Source organism: Oncorhynchus mykiss, chromosome 4 (assembly GCF_057628025.1).
Source record: "Oncorhynchus mykiss isolate SJ-2025 chromosome 4, ASM5762802v1, whole genome shotgun sequence".
In the NCBI taxonomy this organism is placed as follows: Eukaryota; Metazoa; Chordata; class Actinopteri; order Salmoniformes; family Salmonidae; genus Oncorhynchus; species Oncorhynchus mykiss.
The window spans coordinates 6,404,452-6,420,207 of NC_143025.1; the positions used below are offsets into that span (position 1 = coordinate 6,404,452).

Genomic DNA, 15,756 nt, shown 5'->3' on the forward strand with positions numbered 1-15,756 from the left:
TTATTCTGACATTTCACATTCTTAAAATAAAGTGGTGACCCTAACTGACCTAAACCAGGGAATTTTTACTAGGATTAAATGTCAGGAACTGTGAAAAACTGAGTTTAAATGTATTTGGCTAAGGTGTATGTAAACTTCAGACTTCAACTGTAGATAAAAAGGGGATGCTGCCAAACTTAATAACGTTTTGGTGATTAAGATGTATTTCAAAGCAGTCTCACGGCTCTTAACTTGGCTGCTTGGCAAATGCATTGAGCAGGACAAACAAATGCTTGGTTTTTAATAGAAATAAAACCAAATGGCATAACACATTTGTTTAGTAATAAAAGGGTTACCTGCACACAAAAAAAACACATCTAATCTGTTGTTCCATGAGCATACTGTAAGGGCACCGCAAACACCTGCTATACCATGAGCATACTGTAAGGGCACCGCGAACACCTGCTGTACCATGAGCATACTGTAGGGGCACCGCGAACACCTGCTGTACCATGAGCATACTGTAAGGGCACCGCGAACACCTGCTGTACCATGAGCATACTGTAAGGGCACCGCGAACACCTGCTGTACCATGAACATACTGTAAGGGCACCGCAAACACCTGCTGTACCATGAACATACTGTAAGGGCACCGCAAACACCTGCTGTACCATGAACATACTGTAAGGGCACCGCAAACACCTGCTGTACCATGAGCATACTGTAAGGGCACCGCTAAGACCTGCTATACCATGAGCATACTGTAAGGGCACCGCGAACACCTGCTGTACCATGAGCATACTGTAGGGGCACCGTTAACACCTGCTGTACCATGAGCATACTGTAAGGGGCACCGCTAAGACCTGCTATACCATGAGCATACTGTAAGGGCACCGCAAACACCTGCTATACCATGAGCATACTGTAAGGGCACCGCTAAGACCTGCTATACCATGAGCATACTGTAAGGGCACCGCTAAGACCTGCTGTACCATGAGCATACTGTAAGGGGCACCGCTAAGACCTGCTATACCATGAGCATACTGTAAGGGCACCGTTAAGACCTGCTATACCATGAGCATACTGTAAGGGCACCGTTAAGACCTGCTATACCATGAGCATACTGTAAGGGCAACGCAAACACCTGCTGTACCATGAGCATACTGTAGGGGCACCGTTAACACCTGCTATACCATGAGCATACTGTAGGGGCACCGCTAAGACCTGCTATACCATGAGCATACTGTAAGGGCACCGCAAACACCTGCTGTACCATGAGCATACTGTAGGGGCACCGTTAACACCTGCTGTACCATGAGCATACTGTAAGGGGCACCGCTAAGACCTGCTATACCATGAGCATACTGTAAGGGCACCGCAAACACCTGCTGTACCATGAGCATACTGTAGGGGCACCGTTAACACCTGCTGTACCATGAGCATACTGTAAGGGGCACCGCTAAGACCTGCTATACCATGAGCATACTGTAAGGGCACCGCAAACACCTGCTATACCATGAGCATACTGTAAGGGCACCGCTAAGACCTGCTATACCATGAGCATACTGTAAGGGCACCGCTAAGACCTGCTGTACCATGAGCATACTGTAAGGGGCACCGCTAAGACCTGCTATACCATGAGCATACTGTAAGGGCACCGCAAACACCTGCTGTACCATGAGCATACTGTAAGGGCACCGCTAAGACCTGCTATACCATGAGCATACTGTAAGGGCACCGCGAACACCTGCTGTACCATGAGCATACTGTAAGGGCACCGCTAAGACCTGCTATACCATGAGCATACTGTAAGGGCACCGCAAACACCTGCTGTACCATGAGCATACTGTAAGGGCACCGCAAACACCTGCTGTACCATGAGCATACTGTAAGGGCACCGCAAACACCTGCTGTACCATGAGCATACTGTAAGGGCACCGCGAACACCTGCTGTACCATGAACATACTGTAAGGGCACCGCGAACACCTGCTGTACCATGAGCATACTGTAAGGGCACCGCGAACACCTGCTGTACCATGAGCATACTGTAAGGGCACCGCGAACACCTGCTGTACCATGAGCATACTGTAAGGGCACCGCAAACACCTGCTGTACCATGAGCATACTGTAGGGGCACCGCGAACACCTGCTGTACCATGAGCATACTGTAAGGGCACCGCGAACACCTGCTGTACCATGAGCATACTGTAGGGGCACCGCTAAGACCATGAGCATACTGTAAGGGCACCGCTAAGACCTGCTATACCATGAGCATACTGTAAGGGCACCGCGAACACCTGCTGTACCATGAGCATACTGTAAGGGCACCGCTAAGGGCACCGCTAAGACCTGCTATACCATGAGCATACTGTAAGGGCACCGCTAAGACCTGCTATACCATGAGCATACTGTAAGGGCACCGCTAAGACCTGCTATACCATGAGCATACTGTAGTGGCACCGCTAAGACCTGCTATACCATGAGCATACTGTAAGGGCACCGCTAAGACCTGCTATACCATGAGCATACTGTAGGGGCACCGCTAAGACCTGCTATACCATGAGCATACTGTAGGGGCACCGCTAAGACCTGCTATACCATGAGCATACTGTAAGGGCACCGCTAAGACCTGCTATACCATGAGCATACTGTAAGGGCACCGCTAAGACCTGCTATACCATGAGCATACTGTAAGGGCACCGCTAAGACCTGCTATACCATGAGCATACTGTAAGGGCACCGCTAAGACCTGCTATACCATGAGCATACTGTAAGGGCACCGCTAAGACCTGCTATACCATGAGCATACTGTAGTGGCACCGCTAAGACCTGCTATACCATGAGCATACTGTAAGGGCACCGCTAAGACCTGCTATACCATGAGCATACTGTAAGGGCACCGCTAAGACCTGCTATACCATGAGCATACTGTAAGGGCACCGCTAAGACCTGCTATACCATGAGCATACTGTAAGGGCACCGCTAAGACCTGCTATACCATGAGCATACTGTAAGGGCACCGCTAAGACCTGCTATACCATGAGCATACTGTAGTGGCACCGCTAAGACCTGCTATACCATGAGCATACTGTAAGGGCACCGCTAAGACCTGCTATACCATGAGCATACTGTAGGGGCACCGCTAAGACCTGCTATACCATGAGCATACTGTAGGGGCACCGCTAAGACCTGCTATACCATGAGCATACTGTAAGGGCACCGCTAAGACCTGCTATACCATGAGCATACTGTAAGGGCACCGCTAAGACCTGCTGTACCATGAGCATACTGTAAGGGCACCGCTAAGACCTGCTATACCATGAGCATACTGTAAGGGCACCGCTAAGACCTGCTGTACCATGAGCATACTGTAAGGGCACCGCTAAGACCTGCTATACCATGAGCATACTGTAAGGGCACCGCTAAGACCTGCTGTACCATGAGCATACTGTAAGGGCACCGCTAAGACCTGCTATACCATGAGCATACTGTAAGGGCACCGCTAAGACCTGCTATACCATGAGCATACTGTAAGGGCACCGCTAAGACCTGCTATACCATGAGCATACTGTAAGGGCACCGCTAAGACCTGCTGTACCATGAGCATACTGTAAGGGCACCGCTAAGACCTGCTATACCATGAGCATACTGTAAGGGCACCGCTAAGACCTGCTATACCATGAGCATACTGTAGGGGCACCGCTAAGACATGCTATACCATGAGCATACTGTAGGGGCACCGCTAAGACCTGCTATACCATGAGCATACTGTAAGGGCACCGCTAAGACCTGCTATACCATGAGCATACTGTAAGGGCACCGCTAAGACCTGCTATACCATGAGCATACTGTAAGGGCACCGCTAAGACCTGCTATACCATGAGCATACTGTAAGGGCACCGCTAAGACCTGCTATACCATGAGCATACTGTAGGGGCACCGCTAAGACCTGCTATACCATGAGCATACTGTAAGGGCACCGCTAAGACCTGCTATACCATGAGCATACTGTAAGGGCACCGCTAAGACCTGCTATACCATGAGCATACTGTAAGGGCACCGCTAAGACCTGCTATACCATGAGCATACTGTAAGGGCACCGCTAAGACCTGCTATACCATGAGCATACTGTAAGGGCACCGCTAAGACCTGCTGTACCATGAGCATACTGTAAGGGCACCGCTAAGACCTGCTATACCATGAGCATACTGTAAGGGCACCGCTAAGACCTGCTATACCATGAGCATACTGTAAGGGCACCGCTAAGACCTGCTATACCATGAGCATACTGTAAGGGCACCGCTAAGACCTGCTATACCATGAGCATACTGTAAGGGCACCGCTAAGACCTGCTGTACCATGAGCATACTGTAAGGGCACCGCTAAGACCTGCTATACCATGAGCATACTGTAAGGGCACCGCTAAGACCTGCTGTACCATGAGCATACTGTAAGGGCACCGCTAAGACCTGCTATACCATGAGCATACTGTAAGGGCACCGCTAAGACCTGCTATACCATGAGCATACTGTAAGGGCACCGCTAAGACCTGCTATACCATGAGCATACTGTAAGGGCACCGCTAAGACCTGCTATACCATGAGCATACTGTAAGGGCACCGCTAAGACCTGCTATACCATGAGCATACTGTAAGGGCACCGCTAAGACCTGCTATACCATGTGCATACTGTAGGGGCACCGCTAAGACCTGCTATACCATGAGCATACTGTAAGGGCACCGCTAAGACCTGCTATACCATGAGCATACTGTAAGGGCACCGCTAAGACCTGCTGTACCATGAGCATACTGTAAGGGCACCGCTAAGACCTGCTATACCATGAGCATACTGTAAGGGCACCGCTAAGACCTGCTATACCATGAGCATACTGTAAGGGCACCGCTAAGACCTGCTGTACCATGAGCATACTGTAAGGGCACCGCTAAGACCTGCTATACCATGAGCATACTGTAAGGGCACCGCTAAGACCTGCTATACCATGAGCATACTGTAAGGGCACCGCTAAGACCTGCTGTACCATGAGCATACTGTAAGGGCACCGCTAAGACCTGCTATACCATGAGCATACTGTAAGGGCACCGCTAAGACCTGCTGTACCATGAGCATACTGTAAGGGCACCGCTAAGACCTGCTATACCATGAGCATACTGTACGGGCACCGCTAAGACCTGCTATACCATGAGCATACTGTAAGTGCACCGCTAAGACCTGCTATACCATGAGCATACTGTAAGGGCACCGCTAAGACCTGCTATACCATGAGCATACTGTAGGGGCACCGCTAAGACCTGCTATACCATGAGCATACTGTAGGGGCACCGCTAAGACCTGCTATACCATGAGCATACTGTAGGGGCACCGCTAAGACCTGCTATACCATTAGCATACTGTAAGGGCACCGCTAAGACCTGCTGTACCATGAGCATACTGTAAGGGCACCGCTAAGACCTGCTATACCATGAGCATACTGTAAGGGCACCGCTAAGACCTGCTGTACCATGAGCATACTGTAAGGGCACCGCTAAGACCTGCTATACCATGAGCATACTGTAAGGGCACCGCTAAGACCTGCTGTAATATGAGCATACTGTAAGGGCACCGCTAAGACCTGCTATACCATGAGCATACTGTAAGGGCACCGCTAAGACCTGCTATACCATGAGCATACTGTAAGGGCACCGCTAAGACCTGCTATACCATGAGCATACTGTAAGGGCACCGCTAAGACCTGCTGTACCATGAGCATACTGTAAGGGCACCGCTAAGACCTGCTATACCATGAGCATACTGTAAGGGCACCGCTAAGACCTGCTATACCATGAGCATACTGTAAGGGCACCGCTAAGACCTGCTGTACCATGAGCATACTGTAAGGGCACCGCTAAGACCTGCTATACCATGAGCATACTGTAAGGGCACCGCTAAGACCTGCTGTACCATGAGCATACTGTAAGGGCACCGCTAAGACCTGCTATACCATGAGCATACTGTAAGGGCACCGCTAAGACCTGCTATACCATGAGCATACTGTAAGGGCACCGCTAAGACCTGCTATACCATTAGCATACTGTAAGGGCACCGCTAAGACCTGCTGTTTGGTTGATCTTAAATCTCCTGATATGCGCTGCATGAAATGTTTGCGCTTGTTTTCAAGGACACACCTTAAAATATTGCCACCCCTCCCACCTCAGGACAATTAAGCTGATGTTAGACAGGTAAATTGCTGAACCGGGCACATGGGGTGGAAAATGCCAGAGTGCCAGTTTTTACATGCTGAAATTGCACACTAACATACGTTTGGCACGAAAATGGAGCTCAATTAGTCAAGTCACGATGACACCCGAGTCTGATTATAACCTAACAGAACTTTCTAAAAGGAAAAACAAACAGTATTTTATATTCCAATGTGTCATATATAATATATATATATAATGTAATTTTAAGCTATAATCATACAGTGTGACAGGGCCATAAGGCTCATCAGGGGGCAAATTGGATCGGCCATTTTGTTTCATTTTATCAACACTTATGTACAACCAACTGTTTAAAACTTGTGTGTTCTGGTGGACTGTTTTCAGAATGTTTGTGGACTGTTTTCAGAATGTTTGTGTTCTGGTGGACTGTTTTCAGAATGTTTGTGTTCTGGTGGACTGTTTTTAGAATGTTTGTGGACTGTTTTTAGAATGTTTGTGTTCTGGTGGACTGTTTTCAGAATGTTTGTGTTCTGGTGGACTGTTTTCAGAATGTTTGTGTTCTCGTGGACTGTTTTCAGAATGTTTGTGTTCTGGTGGACTGTTTTTAGAATGTTTGTGGACTGTTTTTAGAATGTTTGTGTTCTGGTGGACTGTTTTCAGAATGTTTGTGTTCTGGTGGACTGTTTTCAGAATGTTTGTGTTCTGGTGGACTGTTTTTAGAATGTTTGTGGACTGTTTTTAGAATGTTTGTGTTCTGGTGGACTGTTTTTTAGAATGTTTGTGTTCTGGTGGACTGTTTTTTTGAATGTTTGTGTTCTGGTGGACTGTTTTCAGAATGTTTGTGTTCTGGTGGACTGTTTTCAGAATGTTTGTGTTCTGGTGGACTGTTTTCAGAATGTTTGTGTTCTGGTGGACTGTTTTTAGAATGTTTGTGGACTGTTTTTAGAATGTTTGTGTTCTGGTGGACTGTTTTCAGAATGTTTGTGTTCTGGTGGACTGTTTTCAGAATGTTTGTGTTCTGGTGGACTGTTTTTAGAATGTTTGTGGACTGTTTTTAGAATGTTTGTGTTCTGGTGGACTGTTTTTTAGAATGTTTGTGTTCTGGTGGACTGTTTTTTTGAATGTTTGTGTTCTGGTGGACTGTTTTTTTGAATGTTTGTGTTCTGGTGGACTGTTTTCAGAATGTTTGTGTTCTGGTGGACTGTTTTCAGAATGTTTGTGTTCTGGTGGACTGTTTTCAGAATGTTTGTGTTCTGGTGGACTGTTTTCAGAATGTTTGTGTTCTGGTGGACTGTTTTCAGAATGTTTGTGTTCTGGTGGACTGTTTTCTAGAATGTTTGTGTTCTGGTGGACTGTTTTCAGAATGTTTGTGTTCTGGTGGACTGTTTTCAGAATGTTTGTGTTCTGGTGGACTGTTTTCAGAATGTTTGTGTTCTGGTGGACTGTTTTCAGAATGTTTGTGTTCTGGTGGACTGTTTTCTAGAATGTTTGTGTTCTGGTGGACTGTTTTTTAGAATGTTTGTGTTCTGGTGGACTGTTTTCTAGAATGTTTGTGTTCTGGTGGACTAGTGAAGAGTGAAGGAGAGCTGTGAATGACTGACAGGTTATGTGTGGGTGGCTTCTTGACTGAGGGACGTAATGCACACGCCCAACCAATGTACTATTCATTCTGAAACCAAGTGTACTGTTTCTGTGTCTGTGTTTTTCTATGTGTACGTCAACTCGTTTTACCAATATTTATATGAGTAATATGCCAATACCTTGCTATTACAGTATTTAAAATGTACATGGACACCTGATTCTGTCTTAACAACAATCAGCATGGCTCTGAAGGGGGAGGATATACAAGGAGATCCAATGAGAATTCATTTCACATATCACCATTTATTACTGCACTTGACTGCAATATAATAAAGACTACATGAGGGAACACATGGGAGAAATACTGAAAATAGAAACATGTCTGTTATTAGCTAAGTACGAACATGTTCATTCACATTCTTATTGCACACATTGGTCGATACTGCAGTAGACTATATCTCTTAACAGCTGTGGTGTTATTCATCTCCATTGGTCGATACTACAGTAGACTATATCTCTAACAGCTGTAGTGTTATATACTGCAGTAGACTATATCTCTTAACAGCTGTGGTGTTATTCATCTCCATTGGTCGATACTACAGTAGACTATATCTCTAACAGCTGTAGTGTTATTCATCTCCATTGGTCGATACTGCAGTAGACTATATCTCTAACAGCTGTAGTGTTATATACTGCAGTAGACCATATCTCTTAACAGCTGTAGTGTTATTTATCTCCAACACTGCTTGTTACTGTTGTTCACCATCTGCCTGTAGGAAATCACAGAAAAGGGCCAGATGTGAACGATATGTGTAATGTTGGCTTGTCTGTATTCTGTTTAGTGTAATGCTGACAGTAGCTTCTCACCAAGGCACATCCTGGTTATGTGCCAATGTACCGGATAAAGGTGATGATTCTGATGCATGGTTCACGTGCATACGTTTTCACTGCAGATGAAATAAAGTATGTTATGAGCAGGGTTTAAAATGCCTATAAATGTTTACAATGTTGACTAAATCTTGGAATTTCTAAGTGCTTTAATTAAGTGCCTCATATTTTAATAAAGATGTTAATTCTGCTACAGAAGTGTCATACTCAATAGGGGGAACCAGGGCATGTACCCCCATCGGATTTGTCCTGTTTTTGTTATTTTTCAGACGTTAAATTAATTTACTAAACTTTACTAAACTTTTTGTCCACATTTGATCATCATTATTTGTCTGTCTGGTGTTTTGTGGAGGGGGCACACTAACTGGAGCAGGCAAAGAGTACCCTTCCCCCTTATTCTCACAAGTAAGTGGTTCAGTCCAAGGTGCACGGAGCGCAGATATGCTAGACAGAATACTAGATACGGTGTACTCACTCCAGTGCACGTGTCAAACTCAAACACCGGAGGACTGAGTGTCTGCGGGTTTTCGCTCCTCCTTTGTACTTGAGCGATGAATTTAGGTCACTAATTAGTAAAGAACTCCCCTCACCTGGTTTTCTAGGGCTTCATTGAAAGGAAAAACCTTTTATTTAAAAAACGCAGACACTAGGCCCTCGGTGGAATGGTACCCCTGGTCTAGAGAGCAGTATCCTGGGTGGAGGAGGAGAGAGAGAGAGAGAGGGTACCTTGACGGGCAGGACTCACGTTTATAAATGAATTTGATCACGCTATGTAACCTATTGATTCCATGATGAATAAATAAAACAAAGCAAAAATGTTTTGTTGTTTCTCTGTAATACTAGCCACCTAGCAATTTTATGAAGTTCCGCTTTAGCTAGGCAGCCATATGGGTTCACAATCTCCTAACCTCATAACTAGCTACCAAGCCATTTCAGGCTATCAATCCATTTAGAGTAGCTTGTCTAACTAAGCTAGCCGTTTCACATCCGTTACGCTAACATACAAACTATATTATGAAACTATAGAAGCTATTTAGAAGGCATTTTCTTGGTCCTGGATTCATAAAATGTTCAAAAGTACATTGTTTTCAATGAAGAAATAAATGTAAATGTATGTTTCTAGCTTTTCATCAGACAACAGCAATATTTAGTTTCTTTAAAACAAACAAACGAATAAATAACCACCAGCCAGTCAGGAGCCCGTCAGGAGGATACAGACAGCTCAAGAGGTATGCTTCGATGTACGGACAGATACTTGGTTTAAATGTAATCTGGCACTTTTCTGATAATATCGTAATATGCCTATGTGTGTATTGATCATGATACCGTACCATGCATTGATAGTGTGTGTTATCATATATTGTATGTTTGTCATAGAAAAAAAAGGTCAACTTTCCATGGCCACTCAATTGAACCATTTCCAAATAGAGATCCTCAACGGCCGACTGTTGACAAATTACAGCACTTAGGCTACACTTTGGTGCATAAGTAAAGTTGTTTTTTCTGCATGGTTTGCCTAGGGCCCTACAGCTTATATCCAAGACGTTGCTGCCTGCGTGGGAGTCCTACAATGCGTCATCAGCATGCCTGATTTTTTTTTTTACAGTAGCCTACTCAAATCAGCATTGGCCCGGCCTGACACTCTTGGGAGAATGCCCTGTCCTGTCCTTCCAAAGTTCGACTGTCGTATGAGTTGTTACCGCCAGGGGGCGCAGTCTCTCGGAAAGGACATCCCTAATGCAGCTCTACTTTGGCTCCGCCGGCAACATGAACTGAATCTACCCGGGAGAGACCGAGGAAGATGGCGGCGACTGATCGTTCCCGATCCGAAGCTGCAAAACAGCGACGGCAGGATCAGTTACAGCGATGGCTAGGCTCGGAAACCGATCAGACGGGACCGGGGACGCGGGACGGGTCGACGGGAACCGGGACGCGGAGGGCCCGGGTTCGGTTCGCTCAGGGAGCCGTGTTTATGGCAGCCTGTTCGGCCGGGGACAGAGAGGAGGTAGCGGTGCTCCTACGACAGGGCGCTGACATCAACCACGCCAATATAGACGGACTGACCGCGCTTCATCAGGTACTCAACTAGCTACTTCAGCTTGACCAGCGGGTATAAATTCGCTACATTGTTACGGCTTGTTTGAGTAGTGGAATGGCAGGGTGGAAACAATGTAGCGATCTGTGTTGTAGCCTTCGGCGAAACAAAAATGTTAAATTAGTTACGGTAAGCGTTTGAGCGACCATCGACTGGTAGGCAGAAAACACTAAAACAACTTGTATCTCTCCCAATCTAAGACAAGTCGGTGATTTGAATATGTTTATGAAACCACACAGAACTTTCCAGTCGTGATGTTGGGGCCATTGTGATGGTAGTCATTCCGCTATGTGTAATATAAGTAGGTTGGGTCCTTTTGAAACTGTTGCGTTCAAGTTCGTGTTTTTCACTCGGCTGAACTCGACCAAAAAAAACAACGGAAAAGAGTGTCGCTTGTAGAAGTACATTTAAAAAACGTAATATAATCAAGAGGTTTCCAAATCAGAAAATATTTTTAAAAAATATAGGCATACTCTGAATCAACTATTTTCATATTTGCATCAACACAAGATTTGTGACCTTCAGGATGTTGACAATAATTTAATTCAATCTTTCAGATGAAGCCTGTGATTGGGTCTTTGTAGACTTCTTTGTGCGTGAGCATTGTAACAATCAACGTTATAACGTTATCGATTGTTATGGCAGCATACACACTGTATGCTGACTAATTGGTCTGATGATAACCTAATCATTTGTAGTGTTTATTATAACATGATTAGCAGAGAGGATGTCTGACAACCCCCTCAGCAGAGAGGATGTCTGACAACCCCCTCAGCAGAGAGGATGTCTGACAACCCCCTCAGCAGAGAGGATGTCTGACAACCCCCTCAGTAGAGAGGATGTCTGACAACCCCCTCAGCAGAGAGGATGTCTGACAACCCCCTCAGCAGAGAGGATGTCTGACAACCCCCTCAGCAGAGAGGATGTCTGACAACCCCCTCAGTAGAGAGGATGTCTGACAACCCCCTCAGCAGAGAGGATGTCTGACAACCCCCTCAGTAGAGAGGATGTCTGACAACCCCCTCAGCAGAGAGGATGTCTGACAACCCCCTCAGCAGAGAGGATGTCTGACAACCCCCTCAGTAGAGAGGATGTCTGACAACCCCTTCAGTAGAGAGGATGTCTGACAACCCCCTCAGTAGAGAGGATGTCTGACAACCCCCTCAGCAGAGAGGATGTCTGACAACCCCCTCAGCAGAGAGGATGTCTGACAACCCCTTCAGTAGAGAGGATGTCTGACAACCCCCTCAGTAGAGAGGATGTCTGACAACCCCCTCAGCAGAGAGGATGTCTGACAACCCCCTCAGCAGAGAGGATGTCTGACAACCCCCTCAGCAGAGAGGATGTCTGACAACCCCCTCAGCAGAGAGGATGTCTGACAACCCCCTCAGTAGAGAGGATGTCTGACAACCCCCTCAGCAGAGAGGATGTCTGACAACCCCCTCAGTAGAGAGGATGTCTGACAACCCCCTCAGCAGAGAGGATGTCTGACAACCCCCTCAGTAGAGAGGATGTCTGACAACCCCTTCAGTAGAGAGGATGTCTGACAACCCCCTCAGTAGAGAGGATGTCTGACAACCCCCTCAGTAGAGAGGATGTCTGACAACCCCCTCAGTAGAGAGGATGTCTGACAACCCCCTCAGCAGAGAGGATGTCTGACAACCCCCTCAGTAGAGAGGATGTCTGACAACCCCCTCAGCAGAGAGGATGTCTGACAACCCCCTCAGCAGAGAGGATGTCTGACAACCCCCTCAGCAGAGAGGATGTCTGACAACCCCCTCAGCAGAGAGGATGTCTGACAACCCCCTCAGCAGAGAGGATGTCTGACAACCCCCTCAGCAGAGAGGATGTCTGACAACCCCCTCAGTAGAGAGGATGTCTGACAACCCCCTCAGCAGAGAGGATGTCTGACAACCCCCTCAGTAGAGAGGATGTCTGACAACCCCCTCAGCAGAGAGGATGTCTGACAACCCCCTCAGTAGAGAGGATGTCTGACAACCCCCTCAGCAGAGAGGATGTCTGACAACCCCCTCAGCAGAGAGGATGTCTGACAACCCCCTCAGTAGAGAGGATGTCTGACAACCCCCTCAGTAGAGAGGATGTCTGACAACCCCCTCAGCAGAGAGGATGTCTGACAACCCCCTCAGCAGAGAGGATGTCTGACAACCCCCTCAGTAGAGAGGATGTCTGACAACCCCCTCAGTAGAGAGGATGTCTGACAACCCCCTCAGCAGAGAGGATGTCTGACAACCCCCTCAGCAGAGAGGATGTCTGACAACCCCCTCAGTAGAGAGGATGTCTGACAACCCCCTCAGCAGAGAGGATGTCTGACAACCCCCTCAGTAGAGAGGATGTCTGACAACCCCCTCAGCAGAGAGGATGTCTGACAACCCCCTCAGTAGAGAAGATGTCTGACAACCCCCTCAGTAGAGAAGATGTATGTAATTGGTTCTATGTGTAGAAAATGTCATAGGCCCTGTTTCAGATTAAAATGATGTTATAAATGAAGAAAGTAGGACGATTCACCATTTAGGCCCCCCCCCCCCCACACACACATGTAATGACCCTCCCAACCACCTTGCTTGGGGGGGGGGGAACTACCACCCCCACTAGTCTGGACTCCATCTCTGTCAGACTGTGACTGGACCGATCCACACGTACAGTATTTCCTCTGCTTTTACGATACATAAACACATAGCTGTCTCCTTACGTAGAGGCTCCAACCTTTCAGAACGATGGCTTACAGTCGTGTTTGATTCGCCGGAAACCAGCTTGAAAAAAGTTTTGAGGTCACACACCTCCTCTGTGCTGGGGCTAATTAATATACACGAAGACAACTAAACGGGCCTGTATGTTATAAAGCTCATTATACCACCTTATGATGAGAACCTTGAGCCATTGTTTATCTCTTAACTTACTCTAACATTGTCACTGCAATAGGCTATGTGTATTGTCACTGCAGTAGACTGTACCATGTGTATTGTCACTGCAATAGGCTATGTGTATTGTCACTGCAGTAGACTGTACCATGTGTAGGCTAGGCTATGTGTATTGTCACTGCAGTAGGCTAGGCTATGTGTATTGTCACTGCAATAGGCTATGTGTATTGTCACTGCAGTAGGCTAGGCTATGTGTATTGTCACTGCAGTAGGCTAGGCTATGTGTATTGTCACTGCAGTAGGCTAGGCTATGTGTATTGTCACTGCAGTAGGCTAGGCTATGTGTATTGTCACTGCAGTAGGCTAGGCTATGTGTATTGCCACTGCAGTAGGCTAGGCTATGTGTATTGTCACTGCAGTAGACTAGGCTATATGTATTGTCACTGCAATAGGCTATGTGTATTGTCACTGCAGTAGGCTATGTGTATTGCCACTGCAGTAGGCTATGTGTATTGCCACTGCAGTAGACTGTACTATGTGTATTGTCACTGCAGTAGGCTATGTACTGTGTGTATTGTCACTGCAGTAGACTGTACTATGTGTATTGTCACTGTCATAGCCTATGTACTGTGTGTATTGTCACTGCAGTAGACTATGTGTATTGTCATTGCAGTAGACTGTACTATGTGTATTGTCATTGCAGTAGACTGGGCTATGTGTATTGTCACTGCAGTAGGCTATGTGTATTGTCACTGCAGTAAACTGTACTATGTGTATTGTCACTGCAGTAGACTGTACTATGTGTATTGTCACTGTCGTAGCCTATGTACTGTGTGTATTGTCACTGCAGTAGGGTATGTGTATTGTCACTGCAGTAGACTATGTGTATTGTCATTGCAGTAGACTGTACTATGTGTATTGTCATTGCAGTAGACTGGGCTATGTGTATTGTCACTGCTTTAGGCTATGTGTATTGTCACTGCAGTAAACTGTACTATGTGTATTGTCACTGCAGTAGACTGTACTATGTGTATTGTCACTGCAGTAGGCTATGTGTATTGTCACTGCAGTAGACTAGGCTATATGTATTGTCACTGCAGTAAACTAGGCTATGTGTATTGTCAATGAGGTGGGCTATGTGTATTGTCACTGCAGTATACTATGCTATGTGTATTGCCACTGCAGTAGGCTAGGCTATATGTATTGCCACTGCAGTAGACTAGGCTATGTGTATTGTCAATGCAGTGGGCTATGTGTATTGTCAATGCAGTGGGCTATGTGTATTGTCACTGCAGTAGACTGTGCTATGTGTATTGTCAATGCAGTAGGCTAGGCTATGTGTATTGTCAATGCAGTAGGCTATGTGTATTGTCACTGCATTAGACTAGGCTATGTGTATTGTCAATGCAGTGGGCCATGTATATTGTCAATGCAGTAGGCTATGTGTATTGTCACTGCAGTAGACTGTGCTATGTGTATTGTCAATGCAGTAGGCTAGGCTATGTGTATTGTCACTGCAGTAGACTGTGCTATGTGTATTGTCACTGCAGTAGACTGTGCTATGTGTATTGTCACTGCAGTAGACTGTGCTATGTGTATTGTCAATGCAGTAGACTGTGCTATGTGTATTGCCACTGCAGTGAACTAGGTTACGTGTATTGCCACTGCAGTAGGCTATGTGTATTGTCACTGCAGTAGACTGTGCTATGTGTATTGCCACTGCAGTGAACTAGGTTACGTGTATTGCCACTGCAGTAGGCTATGTGTATTGTCACTGCAGTAGGCTAGGCTATATGTATTGTCACTGCAGTAGGCTAGGCTATGTGTATTGTCACTGCAGTAGGCTAGGCTATATGTATTGTCACTGCAGTAGGCTAGGCTATGTGTATTGTCACTGCAGTAGACTGTGCTATGTGTATTGTCAATGCAGTGGGCTATGTGTATTGCCACTGCAGTGGGCTATGTGTATTGTCACTGCAGTGAACTAGGCTATATGTATTGTCAATGCAGTGGGCTATGTGTATTGTCAATGCAGTGGGCTATGTGTATTGTCACTGCCGTAAACTAGGCTATGTGTATTGTCACTATAGTAGACTGTGCTATGTGTATTGTCAATGC

At 46.3% G+C, this 15,756-nt stretch overlaps 1 protein-coding gene across 34 annotated transcripts in view; it reads left to right on the forward strand.

Moving 5' to 3' along the window:
• The first annotated feature begins 10,281 nt into the window (after positions 1–10,281).
• Positions 10,282–15,756, forward strand: part of LOC110521175 (protein phosphatase 1 regulatory subunit 12A) — a 67,438-nt gene continuing 61,963 nt past the window's right edge. For all 34 annotated transcript variants that reach the window (XR_016495045.1, XR_016495044.1, XR_016495046.1 and 31 more), the window contains exon 1: positions 10,282–10,741. Coding sequence is in view for 20 of the 34 variants with exons in the window: in XM_036969364.2 (XP_036825259.2) it covers positions 10,466–10,741 (276 nt within the window). In the remaining 14 variants the exon portion in view is untranslated. The remainder of the gene's footprint in view (positions 10,742–15,756) is intronic.